The sequence below is a fragment of the Falco peregrinus genome, chromosome 4, assembly GCF_023634155.1.
Source record: "Falco peregrinus isolate bFalPer1 chromosome 4, bFalPer1.pri, whole genome shotgun sequence".
Taxonomy (NCBI): domain Eukaryota; kingdom Metazoa; phylum Chordata; class Aves; order Falconiformes; family Falconidae; genus Falco; species Falco peregrinus.
Window position 1 is genome coordinate 122,279,714 of NC_073724.1, and position 21,868 is coordinate 122,301,581.

The window sequence follows — 21,868 nt, forward strand, 5'->3', positions numbered from 1 at the left end:
AGCGGAGGCAGGCGGGAGTGTTGGCTGCACAGGGAGGAGGCAGGGGAGCAAGGCTGGCCTGGGAAGGGTATCCCGCTCATCCCATTCATCATGCTCATCCCATTTGCCCTGCTCATCCCACTCACTCTGCTCATCCCACTCACCCTGCTCATCCCACTCACCCCACTTGCCCCGCTCATCCCACCTGTCCTGCTCATCCTGCTCATCCCACTTGTCCCGCTTGTCCCACTTATCCTGTTCGTTCCACTCATCCCGTTCTTCCCGCCCATCCCATTCTTCCCACTCATTGCACTCATCCTGCTCATCCCACCTCGTCCCACCCATCCTGCTCCAGCCCAGCTCCCCCCAGCCCGGAGCGGGAGGTTTTGCCAGCTGCCCCTTGCCAGTACTGCTCAGCCCTGGGGATGCTGCGGAGCCACAGCTAGGGCTCTGCACCCTTCCATGGCCAGGATGCGGCCCTGCTCCATGCTGGGCAAGGAGCCAGCGCGCCTGGGGCCGCCAGCCCAGCCACATCCCATGTATTGCCATAAATAGTGTTTCCCAATGGCCTCGGGACGGCTGCACTGCAGGCTCAGCCCAACTGGGGCCCCGCTGTCAGCTCCCTTTATTGCTTTTATTTAATGACCCTACTGGGGAGCTGAAGCAGCGAGTCCCTGCGAGCACCCAGGGCACTGGGTGAGCTTGGAGCCATGCAAAGACCCGGGGGGGGGGGTGGGCACAGGGTTGCCCATATCCGCCCTCTAATTTCCTCCTCCTGGTGGGGAAGGGGGTCCCTCCTCCAGCAGGATGCGATGTGCCCGGTCCCTGTCTTTGCCAGGGAGGTGACACGCATCCTGGGGCTGTCATGCAAACTGGAGGTGGGGCACGGATGGGATGGGGGTGTCACCATCCCCCCAGCATCTTGCAGTGACCCAGTGCAGGCAGGCTGACGGTCCCCCTGGTGCAGGCAGCCTCTCCCGGTGCGTGCCCCCCAGCAGCAGAGCACAGGGTCCCCACTGCAGGCAACGTGCAGGCAGCGTACACTGCCTGCAGTGGGATGGTGGGGGCAGGATCCATCCCTACACACCCCCAAACCGCACAGGGAGCACCTCCCAGTGCCAATGGCACTGGCATGCCCTCCGCAGCCTGGAATCCAGCTGCATTCCTGCCAAGGAGCTAATTAGGGGGCTAATTAGCCTCCCAAAGCCCGCCATTTGCATGGTGAGTCCAGCTTGCTTCACCATCCCTTGGGACATGGAGCTTGGCAGCAACGGGACGGGGTCCCCCACATCTCGCTCCTGGCACTCCGCACCACAGGGCCCATTCAGACACCACCCCAAAGACACAAGGGATTCTCCGGATCCATCCCTGGCTCCATGGACACTTGGCTGGGGAGTTTGCATGAGGCCACGCTGGCACACACACCCCTGGCACAGCAGGATGATCCAGTGCCTGGTGGGGAGACTAAGCCATCAGCCACCCCATCCCTGTCACTGGGGATGTCACCGGGACCCACCGAGCTGGGGTGACCACAGCCCTGGACCTGCACCTGTCAGGGCAGGGGACCAAAGAACCCTCTGGAAGAGGCTTTGCCATCTGCTGCTGCCAGTGCCTGCGCCGCATCCCAGCTTCCCTGGAGGGCAGAGCAATAATAATGCTTCCCGGGAGGGCACAGCGGGTTAATTAACATCACCGAAGTGGGGAGAAGCACGGAGCGATTGCATTTCCCAGCTGTCAGAGCAGAGCTTGACACCCTCACCCCAAGGTCTGCATGCCCAGCACCTCTGTAAGAAAACACCACCTGGAAATGGGATGCTAGGAGATGGGCATGGAGGGGGATTTGGGGCCAGCCCTGGGGGCTCGGTGCAAGCAGCAGCTCCAGCACCCATTCAGGCATGGCAGGCAGGGGACACAGCACGGCGCTGGGATCACCAACAACCCCAGGAGCTGAGGATGCTGCTCCCAAAGAGCAGGCTAGAGCAGGGAAACAGCTCCTGTCCCCGTCGCTGTCCCCATCACTGTCCCCAGCAGTGCAGACAACAGCTGTGGCTCCATCAGCCTGTGACTATTGTCACCTTTGCGCTGGCCTGGGAGGATGGTGATGCTGCTCCCACTCTGCCAAACACCCAAGCTAACTGGGTGCTTTCCCCCACGTGCCATCACTGACCCCCCAGGTGCCCCATGGGACCATGGTGCCAGCAGGGATTTTGCTGGCTCCCACACGGCTGGCATGCCAGCATCCCCTGGCACGGCACAATGCCTGAATATTTCCCGCCGGAGCCACTGGGTGATTAATGAAGCCATTCATCTCATTAAAGCAAGCAATTTGTCTTTGCTCTGACACGAGCCAGGGCACAACGCGGCCCCGCACGGCACAAACCCCCCCAGCTTCAGCAAAGCCAAACCTCACCATGGCCCGGGCGGCCAGGGCACAGGCTGCTCTCCTCCCTGTGGAAAACAGCACCTTTTTATTTTCCCCTTCTGTTTTTTATTCCCTTTTGCCTTTTGGAGAGCAGTGGCAGCATCCCATACCCAGCCATGCAATGGTGGGGACCCCCAGCACAGTCCGCCCAACTCATCCCAGGCTCCCCAGGCTCCGACAGACCACACTGGGATGGAAAAGTGTCTTTTCCAGCAGAAGGGATTCACGGGCAGTGAAAACATGGCTTTTTTCGGGGCTGGTGTGTGGCCATGTACCAGGTGGGAATTTCTGGGACAGATCCATCCCCCTGCTCATCCCCACTGGCCACAGTGCTGGGTTCGCCCCCCCCCCAGACCCTCCCCGGCCTCTCTGGATGTTTACAAAATAGAGAAATCCCATCCTGACTGGCTTCCTCTCCGGAAAGGCTGCTCTCACGGCTGCCAAGGGGAGAGGGACTGGAGGGGAGGGGGAAAGACACGACTTGGGGATCCTACGCTGACTTCACTGGGTCTCAGGGCTTGCGTCCCCTCCCCTGGCCTCGCTCCTGGGTGATGGGTGGAGGTGGTTTTTCCTCCCGGGGAGGGAGCTGAGGGTGATGGTCCCCTGCCCAGAGCCCCCACCAGGGTGAGGAGGAGCCCCCCTGGAACAGGCAGAGGCTGGATCCAGTGCACCAAGGTACCCGCTGTGATGCTCAGCCCCCTTAGGGGTACCAGGAAGCTGGGGTCCCTCTCCGCGGGAGGGGGGCACCTGGGCACTTTACAAGTGGAGTTAGCCCCAACAAGAGCTGAAATGCAAGACCTGCCACCCACTGGGCTCCTCTTTAACCAAGGGGAAACTGAGGCACAGAAAGCAAGGCAGCAATACCCAGTGCCTGGGAGCCTCCTGCTCCCAGAGGGATGCAGAGCCATGCTGCAGGACCCTCACCCTGCCCTGCCCAGCTCCCAGGCTCAGGACAGGGGTCCTGGGCTGGGCAGGGCGGGGGGGCAGATCTGCAAATCTTGCCATCGCTGCGGCAGCACCCATGGGTGATGGCTCCAAGAGGGGATGCTGGCATCAGCCCAGGCTTCAGCAGCAGGGTCTTGCTGCATCCTTCCGCCTGCTGTCCCCATGGGGACAGCAGCCCCTGCCCGCTGCGGGGCTGAGGAACCTTGAGGAAATGAATCATCTCCCAGCTGAGCTTCCAGCCCAGCTTTGCCATAAAAACTGCAAGTAAATTACTTGAGCGATGTGACCCTTCGAGCTTGGAGGAGCCCGTCTCCCCACAAGCCCTCGGAGCTCGGCTCCTGCCCCCCCGCCCCCCCCCCCCCCCCAGGACTTTATCCACCTGGGAACGCGAGGGAAATGATCCCAATTAATTCTGTAAGTAGATTAGTGCGTTAGCCTCCCTGTGAGCGATTGCCTTCGGGATGAAGCCGGACATCTCTCCGTCTGGACGACTTCACTCCCTGAGCTGGGGAACCCAAATTAAATTAGAGCATCCGAGATGCTGAGTACGCACATCTCCGTGCCCACAGGCATCACATCCTCCCTCCCCAGTACCCACACCCCATGGATACCATCCCCATCGGTAGGCAGATGCTGCCTCATGTCTTTGCTGGGCTGGCTCAGGGTGCAAAGGGATGGGGCTACTCCAGAGTGTGAGGTACAGCAGGGCAGGGTCTGGGTCAGGGAAAACCCCATCACCCCGTTTACTGCCTTGCCTTTAGCCCTCTCCAGCAGTAGACAGGGTGAGAGATGGCAGCCCCACAGCCAGCAGAGCCCCAGAGCAGGCAGGACCCCCCTGCTAACCCCCAGCCCCTCTCACACTAGCCCTGTTGCCTCTTGCAGGGTGTTTGCAGGCACCGAGGACCAAGGACCTTCTGCAGGAAAAAGCTTCTCACCGGTGCACCCCCGGCAGTGCACAGCCCTCGAGGAGGGGGACGACCACATCTCCAGGCTGAGCAGGGCAAAGCCGCTCCAGGCAGGCACCAAGGAGCCTGGCCAAGGTGGTCACCCCATCGCAGTCCCGCAGAGCCAGGGCCGGGGGCTCGGTGCCCTCCTACTGGGGGCTCTTCCCATCGGATGCATTTTTAGCCCACACTGGCTCAGCCGCAGCCGCCTGCCTCTGGATCTCTTTACGCTCTCCCGTCTGAGAGGCAAAAAGCAAATCACATTTGTATTCCTGCCGCCGCTCGCTGCCATCTGGGAGGCAGCCTGCCTTCACCAGCATGGCCCTTTGCCGGTCCCCGTGTCCCCAGCCTGGGGACACCCGGCTGCTTGGGTCACCTTCCCTGGCCAGAGCAGCCCCAGGGGCTCCCTGCCTCTCCCCAAACCTGCAGACAGCGGGTTGGCACCCGCAGGTGGGGACACCCAGATCCTCTCCCGTGCCACAACTCTGGCTTTCCCCATCACTTTCCCCTTGCCAGGGCACTTTCTCCCCTCCTGCCTCCTCTTTGCAGAGGAAGATGCTGGTCCAGGACCCCCCTTTCTGCCCCCATTGACTGCACCCAAGGCACAGGGACAAACCTCCCTGCCTTTGCCACCTCTCCAATGTGTGGCAGCAAGGTGATAATGCCACGCTCACACCCCAGGATCCCAGGGGAATGGCCAAACCTCCTTCCAGGTCCCCCAGCACCCCCAAGCTGAGCCCCAGCAGCCGGTGGCTGCAAGCAAACACCCAGCTCTGGCGCCCGCGCCGCCCTGCCCAAGCATTTGCCAAGCAATCTGGCGGCGTTAAAAATATCCCTGAGCCATGATTCATCCTCCTCTCCTGCCTCCCCCTCGCCTCCGGCAATGATGAGCCCCCCAGCCCTGCTCCCCTCCCCGGGGGGCTGCTCCCCGCTGCCCCCCCGGCTGCACGGCCCGTGCTCCGGCCGCGGTGGTTAAATATAGCCAAGCTCTAGCTGTGTGTTAGCAACGCGGAGCTGACAACAAGCAGGCAGGGCCAGGCAGGAGCCCCGCGCAGACAGAGAGCATCGTCGAGCTCAAACGCTGCAGTGCAAGTGGGGAAACTGAGGCATGGAGCAGGGAAGGCAGCAGGTCCCACCACAGGCAGGAGATCTGCTGTCGCCAGCTCTGCAGTGGGCTGAGTGACACTGCTGATGGCCCTGTCACCCTCTCCCTACGCTGCTCCAGCATTCCTCCCCAGCCCCAGAGCCACAATTCCCCAGGGGATCCTCTCCATCCGGGTGGGGGTATGGAGCCAGCAGCCCTGGGGCAAGGACCAGGGCAGCAGAGGATGGACGGACAGAGGGACGGAGGGGAGAGCAGGCAGCTCTGTGTCCAACCCCAGCCGGGAAGACATCCATCCCCTCCTTGCCTGCCCATCCTGGATTAGAGCACTGCTTGCAGTCCCAAATTACATTGCTTTAATCTAATCAAGCAACAACAACCTGTAACTCGAGGTAACTCCTTAATTACCTCATCTTTTCTAGGGGGATAATGAGCATCAACGGGAAGGAAACACTTCTGGGATATCTCTTGCCTCCCCATGCTCGTTTGCCCAGGGTCCTGTTGCAGCAGATAAATGAGGATCTGGGTGCCGCAGGCAGGGGCTGCAGGGTGGCAGCCTGGCACCCAGCCGCCCTGGCACCCAGTGATGCTGGGCTCAGGCTTCCCAGGGCTGGAGGATGCAAACCTGTGTGAACAGCCACCCAAAAAAAAGCACACGAGGAGCCCTGCATGCCCACACCTGCCTCAGTTTCCCCAGCCATGCAGGGTCACAGCTGTGCAGGACCAGCTCGGGGCGGCACTGGGGTTAGACCCAGATGGGAAGGGCTGTGCTGAGCCCAGCATCGACCCCAGAGCCCGGCACATCCCTCCAGCGTTGACCCCAGAGCCCTGTGCAACCCTCTAGCAGTGACCCCCCCACCCATGCCCTCGTTTGAGCCTGCCACACTTAACCACAGCCTTAAACACCATCCAACAGGCACAAAGCACCAGCTAACTGCACCAGTGCGAGCTGTTTGCTTCTCCTTAAATAGCACTTTAAAAGTCACTTCAGGTGTTCTTGGTCTATTAGAAAGTCCCAGCTGACAAGGCTGCAATATAATCACAGCTGAGCCCGACAGAAGTGGCACTGGCATGGCATGGCCCTGCCAGGCACATGGTGGGCAGCCCGGCTCGTGGGCCACAGTGGTTAGCACAAGGTGGGCTTCATGGGGCCATTTGCACAGGGCAGTTTGCACAGGACAGTGTGCATGGGTTATTTGCACAGGCCACTTGCATGGGGCAGTTGGCACAGGGCATTTTGCACAGGCAGCGCAAACCATTTGCACAGGCTATTTGCACAAGTCAGTTTGCATGGCACGTTTGCACAGGGCAGTTTGCACAGGTGGCGCAAACCATTTGCAAGGGGCATTTGCACCAACACTGCACAGGGCACTTTGCAAAGACAGTTTGCACAGACACTTTGCACAGGGCAGTTTACACTGGCTGCTTGCACATGCCAGTTTGCACAGGTGGTGCAAACCATTTGCACGGAGCATTTGCCCAGGTCGTCTGCATGGGGCATTTGCACAGACTGGGACCACGTGGACTGATGCTCCCTGCGGACATTGTGGTCTCCGAGCGAGTCTTTTGAGTTTTGCAAGCAAATTTTCCAACCTCCACCATGCCCTGAGACCTTCGGGGATGCTCCTCAGGTCATCCCCCCGCATCCCAGCCTCGCCTCTCAGGGCTGACGGAGCAGGGCCAGAGTCAAGGTCGCTTCCTGTTGATGTCCCTTTGTCGTGCAGGACAAACGGCCGGGACCGCGGCCCTCCTCCTCAAGGATTTCCCGTCCCCAAGAACATCGCGGCCTTCTTGGAACAGCAGTCCCTGGCCGGGCTGGCCAAACGATTTGCCACTAATTAGCTGTTGATAAGAGCAGAGCTGGAAAGGGCTGGGGGTCTCTCCCACCAGGAAAAGAAGGAAGTTGTTATTTCGGTGGGAAACAAATCAGGAGGAGCAGAGACGTGGCTGGTGAGCCAGCCCTGCCTGCCACAGGGACCCCCGTGCCCCAGGGACAACGGGCCCCATCCCCGTGGCCCCGCAGGGCAGCTGCTGCCTGGCGGGAAGGGGGACACAGACCCTGCTCAGCCCCATGTCACTTGTCCTTAACCCACATCCTCTGGCAGGGAGGGAGACACGGACCCCACTCAGCCCCATATCACTTGTCCCTAACTCATATTCCCTGTCAGGGAGGGGGACATGGACCCCTCTCAGCCCCCTGTCTCCTGCCCCAGCCTGTTTCAGGGGTGCAGTGGCACTGCAGTGACACCCCAGCATTCCTAGAGAGGGAGCTGACCCAGCCGCCCCTCTGTTCCCAGCGCGGAGCTGCCCACCCCACAAGGCTGCGGCGCTGATAAATAACGCGCCAGAGGATGGGGGCAGGTGGGGATGGGGGGAACCAGCCTGGCTGTGGGGTACACAGGGCCAGGAGGATGGCTGGACCCCGGGAGTGATCCCATGCATGGACTGGGGGTGCAGCTGGGGCCATCCTGGAAAACTGGATCAGAAAATGGTCCTGACTGAATATCTGCTTGGATCACCGGCCGCATCCTGGCAGGCAATGCCACCCCCTTGCCAGGGCTCGGGGGCCATCTGGGCAGGAGGGTGAAGGCACGCTTGTCCCTAAAATCCTCCTCTCATATCACAGGCACCAAGTGCCCTCCCTGCGCCACAGCTGCAGCCCTGCAGCCCTCTCCATCCTCCCGAGGCAGCCGCAGGGAAAACTGCTCCATCATTAGCAGCATCCCTGGCACCCGGCTGCCTTCTCCCTGAGGGACACGGACATTTATAGCAGCTGCCGTGGCCACCCTGGCACCCAGCTGTGAACGAGCCTTTGGCCCTGGCACCCACGGCAGAGCCAGGCACAGGGCTGAGCATCGCTGCCACAGGGCCCCGGCTGCAGGCAGTGCTGGCAGGGAGCTGGCACCATGCACGTCCCTGGGACATGGTGTTCCTGGAAGGTTTTCCCTGGCACACGGTCCCCTCTCCTGTCCCTGTTGGCCACCAGCATCTCCTGGCTGGGTTTTAAGGACTTTCCTAGATATTTTCCAGCAGGTTAGCTGTGCTGAGGCTCCCCTGACCTGGCTCTGCGCAGGAGCATCGTGGCAAAGCCTCCTTCCCAGGCACTCCGAGGATGCAGCCGGAGAGGGACTCAGAGGGTTGGGGGCAGCTGGGTCCCACGGGGGCAACTTTGAGTGGTGGGATGGGAAGGGAAGATGCAGCTTTCCCACATCTCCCCCCAGCAGGGCCAGCACCAATGGGATCTGCGCAGTGATTAGGGAGCTCATTTATCAGCTTCTGATGGGATCTGGGAAAATTGAATTCCTGGCCATCTGCAAGCTGGGGAGGAATTTAATTTGGGGCAGCACTTCAGAGCACAGCCCGGGCGGCTGGGGGCTGGCAGAGCCGCTTCCCTCAGGGGGGTTGCTCTGTACACACAGGGACCTCTTTTATTTTCCATATATAAGAGGTTTTGGTTACAGGATCCAGCTCTCAGCCACCGCGGCCACGTCTGGGAATTGCAGCGATCTCACTACTCAGATGGGGAAACTGAGGCATGGCCAGGGGAAGCCCAAAGCTACCCATTTAAATGGCTCCCCATGGGGGAAGGTTTACAGTGCTGGCATTCAGCAGATCAGAACCCAGCTGGGGGTCCAGTCTTCAAGCCCCTTGTCTATGCCTCATTCCAAAGCCATGCCCAGGGCACCCAAGGGTGCAAGGCACCATGCACCTGCCAGGGCCACAAACACCAGTGTGTGGGTGGCAGAGGGATGCACCTGCAGAGACCTGCCTGAGCCAAAACGCAGAGAGAAAATCCCCACTCTGGCTGACACACAACTGCCAGGGAGGATTTGCTTCTGGGTTTTGGCAGCACCCTGATGCAGCCAGGCTGGAAGCAGCGATCACCTCTCTCCTGTGCCAAGAACAGGGAGTCTCAGGAACCAGCCCTGCTCCCCATCTGCTCCCCTCCATGTCCCCCAGCATCTCCCTGCCCGTGCGTCCTCCTTGGGGCAGGTCCCCAGCACCTCCTCCTCCACGTCCGTGGAGCAGCCGAGCTAAGGGTGCAACCGGCTGTGGCTGCAAAGATCCAGCAGCTCCAGATCCCAGTCCACAGGCTCACCTCTGAGAGGGTCACCCCGGAGCTGGTCTGGGTCCTCAACCCTGGAATGGGATTAGGGATGAGCTTTCCCATGGCTGTGGATGCTTGGCGGGGGGGGGGGGGGGTGGGGGGGGTGGGGGTGGGGGTGGGGAGGGCCTCAGGTGAGCCTCAGGTTCAGCCCTTCCCAGTAACACCCTGACTGCCATGTGGCATGGATGAGAAGACCCTGCTGAATTCACCCCTCTCTCCCCACTGTGCCGCCACGGATGCCACTGTCCCCACAGCCAGCTCACCCCCCGCAAGGCACATAAGCCCCCCCCATACCTGGCCTTGCAGGCAGCTGGCTCGGCTGCCCGGCCGCAGGCAGGGGATCCCTGCCATCACCTCCCAGCAAAATGTCTCAGCTCGGCTCCAAAAAGCCAAGGTCAGCCGCAGCACCCATCGTGGCTGGGAGGACAATGCTGCACTGCTGGACCCAGCACAAAAAATTCCTCCTCTCCACCAAATACCAAAGGTCAACACCCCCCACCCCAGTGCCAGCTGCCCCCCACCCAACTCTGCATCTCCCAGTGCCAATGCCTGCACGCAGCCCCACTGCTCAGGGTGCAGCAGCAGCACCCACAGCCTGGCCAGGCTCTGGGCTCGCCCTGCAGCCCCCCTGGACAAGGCAGGGCTGTGCCACCATGGCTGGGCCACTTCCACATCCCTGGAGGCAGCCGCAAGCCCTGTGTGATGCCGTGGGGCATGGGAGGGGCAGGACCCACAACCTGAACCCCACAGTCCCCCCTCAAAAGCAGTGCCAGGGCTGGCACGGGCTGATCCTGCACCCCCGAGGAGTCACTCCTCAGAGCAGCTGTGCAGAAAGAGCTTTTGCCGGTGGGGACCCCCAGGCTGGGGACCAGTGGGGTGGCCCCACTCCGATGTGGGGGTCTCGCTCTGCCCTGCGGCTCGGTGGGGTGTGGAGGAAGCCAGCCCTGCCCCACGTCATGGAAAGAAGCGTCCCTGCCGCATTGTGCGCCGCGGCCCTTTCCTCCCCTTTATTGCCCTGCTGATGTGTTTGTGTCCACCGGAGGAAACGCCAGCAAAGCCGGGACAAACGCCCACACACCCATGTCCCTACACCGCCCTCGACAGGTCCCCTGCCCCATGAGCCTGGCCGCTGGCCCCACACGTGGGGAAACTGAGGCAGAGGCAGCCCCGCAGCACCAGCCAAGGCACCCTGAGCCCTGCCAGGTCGGCAAAGGCATCATCCCCTGGGGTGGGATGGGGTGCAGGGGGGAGGCAGTACCCAAGTGTGTTCCCCCTGTCCCCAGCCCCTGGGCACAGTGTGCCCCCCCCCCCGCCCCCACCCCCCCCAAACCCCCCCCCCAGCTCCTTCCTGCTTAGCCAGGCTGCGAACACGTATCAATTAGGGTTTGATTCATGGGCCAGTCAATGGGTAATTGCATTGGGGCCGGCGGCTGGGAGGGAGAGGAGGCACAGACATCTTCAGCCTCACCCCACAGTGGGGTGGTCTAAGTGGGGGCTGGCGCTGGGGTGAGCAATAAAGCCCCAAGCCCTATATATCCCCTACACACACACCCCAGGCTCGGGGAAGGGGGTCCCAAACGCAGGTAGCACCCAGGGCACTGATGTGGACGGGGGTCCAGGAGCATTTTGGGGCTGGGGGTGGGATGAGCTGTTCCTCTCCCACCCTGGGCTGGCGTGCACTGCAGTGGGCCAGCCTGGCAGGATCCATCCCCCACACATCCCTCGTCATGTCCCTTTGCCCTGTGCACACCAGGGATGGCTTGGGGGGCAGCTCTGCCCTGTCACATGTCCCTCTCCTCCTCAGTGCCACCCCAGCCCCCCCCCCCCCCCCGGCCCCCCATCTGGGTGGCTTTTTCTTCACCAGAACTGGGGGTTGCAGCTCTATTCCAGGTTCTCCCACACCTCCAGGTCCCCTTGGGGGGCTGCAGCCGGGGCTTGATGCCCACCCAGCTGTAAGCACCCTCCTGGGACAGGGCTGGTTGGGTGCTGGGGGTCTGGGACTAAGAGGGGTCACAGGGTCCCCCCTGTGCTGCAGAGAGGGCTCCTTCCCCAGGCCGGTAAGGAGTCACACATCCTGCCCCTGTGCCAGGTGACAGCTCTGATGTCCCCAAGCTTCACCCTGCCCTTCCCTGGGGGCTCAGCGCACCCCATGGTGAGCACCCGACCACTGGGGCGCAAGCCAGCTCCTTTCCCTCTGTCAGCAGCTTCTGGCTGTTTCCCGGAAAGTGTTTCCTTCCCTTCATTTCCCAGTGCAAAGCCTCAGGTCCCTGCCTCACTCCAGCCTTGAAACTGGAGCCCCCCGGAGCCCCTGCCCAGCCCGAGTCCCCAGCACGGGGCAGTGGGACCATGGCCACAGCTCTTGCACCCCAAACCGTCGGCACGGCCAGCATGGGGGTCAGGGGTCCAGCCTGGAGGGCAGACAGACGGCACGAAGGGGTGGGAGTGCTGTGGTCTGAGGGGGAATCCCCCCAAGCAACCCCCTCCCCAAACTGGGGTGTGTTTGAAAGCACAGGAGCACAAAGGGACCAAACGTTTTCCCATCCACATATGGGGGTGCAGCCATGTGTGTCCCCACAAAATGTGCAACTCACTCAAGGAGGGAGGGGGGTCTCAGGGAAGGGTGCTGCTGGGGGGAGTCTGATGGGGCTTCCCCCTTTCCAACACCCCCCACCCCCCACCCCCCCCCACCCCCGAGGACCGGCCCTGCGGTGGGACACGCTGCCTGCCCCTGCCTTGGCCAGGCAGGGCTGCCTGCAGCCGCGCACCGGGGGCTCCTTTTGCAAGCAGGGCAGGGGGACAGGGGGGAGTGGGGTCCCCAACCCCCCCAGACACACAGCACCCACATCCTCAGGTGCTCCCAACCACACCGCACCCCCAAACCCCCTGCACACAAGGGACCCCCGCACGCAGGGACCCCCAGCCCTCTCCACCCTAGACCCCCCTAGGGTCTCCCCGTTTCCCCTGCCCCGGGGTCGCTCACGGTGTCCTGGAGGCTCCCCATGGTGCGGCCCCGGCTCCCGGCTCCGCCGGCACCGGGATCGGGACCGGGATCGCGGCCGCGATCGGGGCCGGGATCGGGGCCACCCGGTCCAGCCCATTTCCTCCGGCCTGGCGGGATCCGGGCCGCCCCCCCCCCCCCCCCGGCCGCCTCCTTCCTGCGGGGCTGTGGGGGACACACGCACGGACCCCTCCGGGGAAGGCGAGGGACCCACACAGACACAGCAGCCCCCGCCCCGGGAGCCCTCTCCCTGCCGCTTGCCAGGCGCTCCGCACCCCAGCACCCCCGGTGGGACAGCCCCCACCCCACTCCCATACCCCGGGAGCCACCGAGCCGCGGGGGTCTCATCCTGACTCCCCCCAAGTCGGGCCCCCCACCCCGGCCGGCTCCGTGCAGCGCCGCGCACCCGGCCAGCTCCCCCCGGCTGCGGAAGCGGGTCCGGGGGGGCACGACCGCCCTTCGCCCACTCCCCTCGGTGCTCCCCATCCTGGCCAGCCTCCCCCGGGCCGGGCCCGCAGCTCCGTGCCTCAGTTTCCCCACCGAGCAGAAGCGTGTCCCCCGCCCTCCCGGGGGGGTCGCACGGCGCCCCGGGAGCCCAGGCTCCGCCATCGCACCTCCCCCCCCCCCCAGCATAAAGCCGGGGACCCCCGGCACCGGGAGGGGGCTCAGCAAGGTTGCCCCGGTACCCGCTTCCGTCATCCCAACCGGGTCCCGGGCGGGAGGGGAGGCGGCTGGAATGGGGGTCTCGAGTGGGAGGCGAGGTGGGGCGGGGGTCCCGCGTGGAGATGGAGGTGGGGCGGGGGTCCCGCGTGGAAGGGAAGGCTGTTGGCAACAGGGACCCCACTTTGGAAGGGGGGAGGGTCGGGGGAGGGTCGCGGGTCCCGGGTGGGAGGGGAGCGGGGGGGGGGGTCGAGGGGACACCCGTGGGGTGGGGTGGGTGGGGGTCCCGCCGCCCCTACCTGTAGCGCCTCGGAGCCGGGCACGGCGTCCTCCACCTTCAAGAAAACCTGCTGGCCCCGTCTGAAAAATTGAAGGAGTGCGGTGAGGAGATGCTGCAGCCCCAGCACCATGCCGGCTCCCGGCCCGCCGCGGCTCGGCTCGGCTCGGCTCGGCTCGGCCCGCGGCTCCCCGCCCCCGGGCAGGGGCTGCGGGCGCCGCCGCTCCCCGCCCCGCTCCGCCCCGCGCTCCGCTCCGCACCTGCTGCGCGGGGGCCTGGGGGGGCGGGGGCCCGGCGGGGGGTCCCCGGTGCCGGGAGGGGGTCGGGACATCGCAGGGTGGGGTTGGGCAGGAGGCGGGATGGGGTCCCGGAGTGGGGGTCGGGGCAGGGGAGGCCGGTGTAGGGCAGGGGTCGAGGCATAGTGACATTGGTCCCCAGTATCGGGGGTGGGGTGGGGTGGTGGTGCTGGTGTCAGCATGGGGGTCCCCAGTGTGGGGAGGGGGTCGGGGCATCACTCCCCATATGGGGTGGGGGTCCACGGTGTGGGGAGGGAGTCAGGGCATCGCTCCCTGGGGTGGGGTGTGGGTCCCCAGTGTGGGGAGGGGGTCGAGGCATCGCTCCCTGGGGTGGGGTGGAGGTCTGCAGTGTGGGGAGAGAGTCAGGTCATCACCCCCCGCATGGGGTGGGGGGGTCAGGGCATTCATTGCTCCCTGTTGTGGGGTAGGGGTCTCTGGTGTGAGGAGGGGGTAGGAGTGTTGCTCCCCGGTGGGGGGTGGGGTGCTCCCGCTGTGGGGCAGTGGGCTGGCAGTGCTCTCCTATGGGGCAGGTACTGAGTATCCCCCCCTGGGTCTGGGGGAGTCCCCACCCTCCCATTAAACCCTCCCCTCATGGGGGTTGGGGTAGAGGGCTTGGATTGAGAGGTGCCTCCTCTGCGCCTTCCCCTTTTTTGGGCAGGGGTCACCCGCTGATCCCCCCCCTCCCCATGTAGTTCCCCCCCTTTAAAGACTGTGCCCTTGGGTTGGGCGTCCCCCCATCATCCCTGGAAGCCTCCCCCCATTTTTAGGGTGCCCAGCCCTGGCCCTGGGGTGACTCTGCTGCAGGGCTTGGTGCAGAGAGCCCTCCCCACCCCGGCTCCCATCCCCACGGAATGTCCCACCCAGCACCCTGGCAAGCCCTGCACCGCAACAGCACCCCGCCCCATGCTTGCACAGGGAGGGACCCCCATTGTACACACGGAGGAGACCCCACTTGGGAACCCCCCACAGGGATGCTGTTCACTCCCACCCCCACCCCCCCCATCGCCTTCGGTAAGAAGTGACGCACACACACGCCGAGTCTCCCCTCCCCTCCCAGGGACAAGCACCAGGATTTTGGGGGTGCTGCTCCCCCTGCACAACCTGAGCCACACAGGGACCCCAGTGCCACAGCACGCACAGAGGACAGCGGGGCTCAGCTCGGGGAGCCCACCCAAAGAGACGGGGTGGTGGAGGTGGTGGATCAAGAGGACGGTGCTTTGATGGTTTCTTCAGCCAGGGCCAGGAGCCGGGCAGGATGGGTGCAGCCGGGATGTGACCCGCCAGAGGGATGCAGGCAGCGGCACCGAATGAAAACACGAAGAAACGGGAAATAAAGTAGGCAGATGTGCAAGCGAAGGAGACACTGTGCCAAAGTCTACAAACACAGGGCCTGCCAGGGTTGCCATCCCACCTCCATCTCCTCCGGGCAGAGGAGGAAGGCTTGGATTGGGGGAGGAAGACCTCCTGCTCTTCCCCCAAAGCCCATGAACCCCTTGGCTCGCTCCACGTTCCCTTGTCGCTCAGATCAGCTAAACCAGAGCTAAACTGGCCTAAGCCGCCAGTAACAGCCATTTAAGTGCTGCTCATGCTCTTATCCTCTCCCCGGGCTGCTCAGCAGCCATCGCCTGTGTGATCTTAAGCCAGTTCTTCATCCCGGCTTGCAGGGAGGCTGGATGGGGTGGGAAATCGGGGGGTGCAGGGCCCCTTGCAGGGTGCTGGGCCCCCTCCCTGCCGGCGCTAGGCACTGCCCTCAGCTTGGCGGGGATGTTTTGGCAGCGTGTCCCAGCTTGTGAGGCCCCAACAGCCCCCCAGATCAGCCACCCTCCGGAGCTCATCCCCTCCGCCGCCACACTGCAGCTGCTGTGGGCGTGAGGGGGCAGCCCCAGCTGAGCTGGCCGCCCCTGGCGTGTTTCCCCCGATGGCACTGGGGCTCAGCCCCACTGCAGAGGGGTGTCCCCAGGACCTCTGCTCCGCAGGTTCTGCAAAACACCCCAAAGAGCCTCCTATGTGCCAATGCTGTGTGCACAGCCACGCTATCAGACATCAGAGAATATACACCCACCACTCCATCCAGATGCGAGTGCTGCCTTTTGTGCAGGGGAAGCTTTGGCTGGAGTGAAAGCACAGGTCCTTGGTCATGCCTCCCATCTGCTGGGAGCCAAAGGGTCCTGCTGCTCCCCAGGGACAGGGCACTGTGGGGATACGCTGGTGGCTTGCAGGGGCTCAACCCCTCTCGCACAGTCTTGAGACCCACGGGGGGAGCACCAAATCCACAAAAGCCCTGCTGCTGGTGGAGGCAGAAACATCTCCAAAGGGTGGGAAAGTTCCTCGGTGCCCTTGTCCCCATGGGCATCCCATGGGCATGTGGGGTGACTGAGTGGCCAAGCCACCTTGGGGCAATGGCCAAGCGGAGGAGAGTTGGGGGTTACTGAAGCTGCATCCCCCCCCTCCCAGCTAACCCCTCTCAGTGGCCCAGGGAGGTGCTGCAGCTCCAAAGCATCTCTGGGGGGCTGGGCCAGGCTCCCTGGGGAGGTGGAGGCCTGACAGCAGGACCCTCCCTGTGTGCTGCAACCTGCACCCTGAATCCTGCAGCCTGCATGTGGCACCCTGCACCCTACATCCTGCATCCCGCACCCTGCTCCCTGCATGATGCAACCTGCACCTCGCACACTGCACCCCACACCCTACACAATGCAACTTGCACCCTACACCCTGCACAATGCAACTTGCACCCCACACCCTGCACAATGCAACCTGCACCTCGAACGCTGCACCCCACACCCTGCACAATGCAACTTGCACCCTACACCCTGCACAACGCAACCTGCACCTCGCACGCTGCACCCCACACCCTGCACAATGCAACCTGCACCTCGAACGCTGCACCCCACACCCTGCTGCTTTTGTGATGCACCCTACACCCAGCATGATGCACCCCACACCCTGCTCCCTGCACGCCACACTCCCTGCGTGATGCACCCTGCATCTTGTATGCTGCACCCCACACCCCACGCCCTGCTCCCTGCAACTTGCACCCCACTCCCTGCACCCCACGCCCTGCTCCCTGCACCCCATGCTCCCTGCATGATGCACCCTGCACTCCACACCCGGCTCCCTGCACCGTGCACCCCACTCCCTGCACCCTACGCTCCCTGCGTGATGCACCCCACTCCCTGCACCCCGCACCCCGCACCCCCGGGCAGGTGGGCCCGCGGGGGGGAGGCAGGGCAGCCGGCGAAGCCGCAGGGCCATCTAGTGGACAGGGCCACGCCGGGGCGGCTCAGGCTGGCCAGCCCCCACCGTGCCCCGGGGCACCCTCCCGCAGCCCCCCAGGAGAAGCCACCACGGGCAGAGCGGGGGTCCTGCCCCGGGGGGCGGGCGAGGTGCCCCAGGCTGGGACACAGCCCCCGCCTCGGCTCAGGGGGGGCCAGCCTCAGCGCTGTGCTGGCATTGTCCTGGGACTGGAGGGTGACGTGGCCATGGGTGATGGGCGACGGGCACCTTGCCCTGGGCAATGGCACAGGGCGATGGGCACCTCGCCCTGGGGGTGCCACAGAGTCATGGGCACTTTGCCCCGGGGGTGCCACAAGGCCATGGGCACCTCTCCCCAGGGGTGGCACAGGGTCATGGGCACCTCGTTCTGGGTGACAGCACGAGGCCACGCACACCAGCCCTGGGCAACAGCCCCTCACTGGGCTCAGCTCCTCATGCCTTGCAGGTGCCAGGAGAACGTTTCTCCCTCCCCAGGCCCTGCCTGGCCATCACAGCCCCCTGGTGCGGACAGGCACCCCGCCTTCATCCCCTGCCTTCACCCCCCCCTTCACCCCCTGCCTTCACCCCCTGACTTCACCCGCTGCCCGCTCCCCTGCCCACCTCGCACCTCCTTAGCCGCTTCGCGCTCTGCTCCTGGCCCCAGCAGCCGTCGCTTTGGCTCCCGTCCTTCTCCTCCCACCAAGGAGAGGTTGGCCACGCAGCAGCCCTGGCAGCTGCTGAGGAAAAACCCTTTGGATAGCTCTTCCTCCACTCCAGCCTCAGTTTCCCCTCTCACCGAGTGGGAATCGGCCGGATCTGGGCGCTGGCAGGGTTTGTTTCTATGGCAGTGGGGACAAGTGCCACCATGACGGGAGCAGATGCCACCAACAGCTTTGGAGCCGCAGCTGCCGGGCACCCTGGGTTTGGGGAGCAGCACCCCTGCGCTGGCTGGGGAAGGACCCCACCATCCCCAGTGGGTTCTGGGTATGGGGACTCCACAGAGGGGGAGCGGGGTGGTCGAGGGGCAGCGATCTAGGCCCGTGGGTGGAGGTGCATCACCCTGTCATGGCCGTGGAGCTGGGGAGGGGGGAAGGACCCCGCGGGGGCTGCTCCTGGTGAGTCACCCTCCAGCTGGGCTATAATTAGAGATGGCAGCAAGGGGGGGTGTGGGCAGCTTTGTCAGCCGCTGTCCTTAACGAAGCAGGCAGCAGCGGGGCACCGGCACAGCCAGGAGGGCCACGGCTCAGCACCCCCTGGCAGGATGAGGGGTGCAGGGGGGTGAGGGCAGAGCTTCCTGCCCCGGGGACTCCAGGGCATGCACTCTGAGTCAGCTCCCATGGGGCAGGGTCTCCCTGTGCCCATCACCCTGACCAGGCCACCACAGGACCCACCAAGTCCCCATGATCAAGCCCTGGGCTCCCCAGCCATGGGGACACCTCGCTGCAGGGACACCCTGCTGCAGGGACCCCAGCAGCAGCTCAGCCTGCCCAGCTCTGCCCAGCCTGGACGGATCCTGCTGGCTCAGGTGCGGGTCCTGTGCTCTGTGCGTGAAGCAAATTCCCAGTGGGGCTGATACATTTCCCCGTGGGGCAGAATCACCCCCGAAGAGCTGGGTGCTCTGCAGCAGCTGCCGGGCTGGCAGGATCAGTGCCGAGCTTGGGATGTCATTGTCACCAGAGCCACACAGGCAGCAGGTCACGGGCCCAGTGCAGCTGCCTGGCGGACAGGCAGGTATTGCTGAGCCCACACAAAGGCACAGTGTGGGGCTGACCCCAGGTCCCCTGTCCCCAGCTGCTCGTCCTGGCACCTGGGGACAGGGCTGCAGGGACACGGGGCTGCAGGGCGCAGGGCTGCAGGGCGCAGGGCTGCAGCACCACGGTTGCACGCAGGCCCGGCCTCTCAGCCAGCGTGCATGCAACAGAGCCCACCTCCCTGGCCAGCTTGTTAACAACCCGGTATAATTACGAGCTGCTCCAGCTCACTGACTCATGCAGTCCCCAGGGTGTCACAGTCGGATTGGGGACATGCAGCATCCACCCCTGTCCCAACCCTGGCATAGGGCTGGGAGCTGCTGGGGAATAAATCCAGGTGCTGGGGAGAGGCAAAGGAGCATATTCCCCAGCCACGTTTCCTATGTTTCCACTCTGACTGTGGGGTTTTTTCCATGTTTCTGACCTGGGGTTGATAGACTGGTGCTGCCCATCATGTCTCTCCCCAGGATTCGGGGCGGCAGCCTGCCAGGCATCCCAGCCCTGCTTCAGCGGGAGGGTTGTTTAATGGCATAGGAGGGAGCGAAGTTCATGCAAGCTAGTAAATATTAACCCTTATTTCACGCAAAAGACGCCTCAAGAAACCTCCTTTGGTGTCTGAGACCCACAGACTCAGCTTTTCCCTGGGAGAGCAGGAGGTGCCGGCAGCAAACAGCACCAAAGCACCAAAGCCGGGGGATTTGGGGGGAGTGGGGGTGGTAAGAAGCAAGGCTGAGCCTTCCAAGCCCATGTAGCCCCAAAACACCAGCAACGCGTTTCTCCCCATGCCCAGGCCCCATTGCAGGTTGTGTTTAGGAGGGAAAGCTGCAGAAACCTGCCCCCAGAGCAGCATTGTTGGGTATACTGGGTATACTGGGAGTACAGGGATGCCGGGTGCTGCCTTGCCCAACGTGGGAGGGGAGCGTGGCCTGGCAGTTACCAGCTGTGCCAGCGTTGCTGTAAATCATGTCAGATCAGTGAAGCTTCATTAAGTGGCAGCAGTGGCACTGGGGTGGATTGCCGGGCCAGATCCTGGCTCTGGTAGTGGCTCCAGGGAAGCACAGCTGGGACAAGGACAGTGACATCTCCCTGAGCATCCCCACAGCATCCCTGACGGGGGCGGGGGGGGGGGGGGCGGGGGGGGGGGGGGCACACCGTGTGGCCAGGCATGGGGACAGGGTGCACATGGCCACGGGAGGCAGGGGGGAGCAGGGCGGGATGCCTGGGGCTGTCGCATCCAGCACTGAAGATGCCTCATTGCACCCCACGTCCGGTGGACGTGTGGCCGGGAACGAGGGAGCGGGGACACCGGGGCTACAGTGTCCCTGCCTGTGGCGCGGTCCCTGCCACGGAAGCAACCCGGACTCAGCTGGCTGGAGCAGAGCTCTGGGGACGTGGCCGCTAATCGAACTGCTGTATCTACAGATAAATTGAGGTGTTACTTCGCCAGAGCTGCTAATCCGGGTGACTCTGCCAGCTCTAAATTCAGGCGGAAATAAATCCATCTGTTCTCCCGCTCGGCCGCTAATCCCCCCGGCCGGGGCTCTCTGCAGCAGCCAAGCCTCACCGCTTGCTCCGCGGGGGTGTAACCTGGCGCTGGACGCAGCTGCCGATCAATATCTCATTTGCTGCTCGCCGAGGAAGGCGGTGATGGCTTCTTCACCAATAAATCCTACCCAACACCGCAGCCCTGGCTGGTGGTGGCCAAAATGGGGCTGCACCACAAGGGTTACATTGCCCACCAGAGCAGGGCATGCTGCAGCGTCTCTCCCCAGGGTGACGCTCAGGGTCCGTTGCCACCGACCCCTGGGGACAAGGCTCAGGGTACCGGGAGGCTCCGTGAGCCCAGACAATCGATGGCACCGGCGGCTGCAGCCAAACTGCTTCAGAGCAGAAGGAAGAAGCCGCTGGCTCCTTCCCCTCCCATTAAAGATGATGTCTCTGCTGCTGGGCAGGAGCAGGCAGGGCCTCCTGCCCACAAGGAGACCTGTGCATGTCCAGGAGTGAGGAAGACCTGCAGCAGGGCAGGGAGGAAGAGTGGGGCAGGAGGGCATTGCTGCTGGGGATCATTTCTGGGAGAGCTGGGGCTGGCAGGGCAGAGGCTGCTCCTGCAGCTGCTGGCAGCTGCGACATGTGTGTGCGTGTGTGTGTGCACGGGTACGGATCAGTTTGCATGTTCCCTGTGGGCGTGCATGCATGGGGATGTGCGCTTAGGTGGACTTGCATGGGGGGGTGTTGTGTTTGTGTGTGTACACGTGTGCATGGGGTGCATGGATGGGGCTGTGCATGCGGTGGCGGGGGGTTGCACGCACAGGGATGCATGCAGGGTGTGCTTGTGTGTGCATGCACAAGGGGTGCAAGGAGAGGGGCACATGCATGCAGAGCGTGCATGCACAAGAGACATGCGTTTGTGCAGGCACAGGGTGCGTATATGCACAGGGAGTGTTCGTGTGCATGCACTTGGGGGGCACGTGTGGTGATGGGGGTTGTATGCACAGGGAGTGCACATGTGTGGGAGGTGTGTATTTGTGTGCATCACATGTATGTGCGTGGGGTGCACATGCATGCGAGTACACACACACTCCCCACCTTTCCCTCCATCCATGTCCCGTCGCTGACAGCCAGCCCTCAAGGCCGACCCCAGGGGCAGCAGAAGCCCCACAGCCCCCCCCCAGGGTCAGCCTCCGGGCTGGGAGCCACTCAGCCTGGTGTTTGCATTCCTGCAGCTCCACGCTTGCACCCTGTGCACCCCCACGTTTGCACCCCACGCAGCTCGGTGTTTTGCGCAGCCCCACATTTGCACCCCGTGCACTCCAGGTTTGCACCCAGTGCATCCCTACATTTGTATGGGCTCTGTCCTGGCTGGGGACACCCCTTCCCTTTCCAGCACGGGCCGGGAGCAGCCAGCTTACCCAGAGCGATGCGAAGGCCTCACTGACCTGCCCCGTCCCCACCTCAGCTGTCACCGGGCTCACTCCTGCCATCGCTGCCACCCCAAGAGCCAACAGCACCCTGTCACCCCTGGCACATCGTGAGCCCCACGGATGCCCAGCACCCAAAGGGATGCAACTGCAGGAACCGAGGCATGGTACGAACCCAGGGCTGGGCAGGGACGCAGGTGTCCTGGCACCTGGCCC

The 21,868-nt window shown here is 63.8% G+C and overlaps 1 protein-coding gene across 2 annotated transcripts in view; it reads right to left on the minus strand.

Moving 5' to 3' along the window:
• The window catches only part of PDE2A (phosphodiesterase 2A), a 56,013-nt gene that overhangs the window by 16,695 nt on the left and 17,450 nt on the right, over positions 1–21,868 (minus strand). Inside the window, exon 2 of one of the 2 annotated variants that reach the window (XM_055803244.1) lies at positions 13,458–13,518. In XM_055803244.1, the coding sequence (XP_055659219.1) occupies positions 13,458–13,518 (61 nt within the window). Of the gene's footprint in view, positions 1–12,480; positions 12,573–13,457; positions 13,519–21,868 lie in introns of those variants that run through there. The other variant, XM_055803245.1, reaches the window with a different exon arrangement.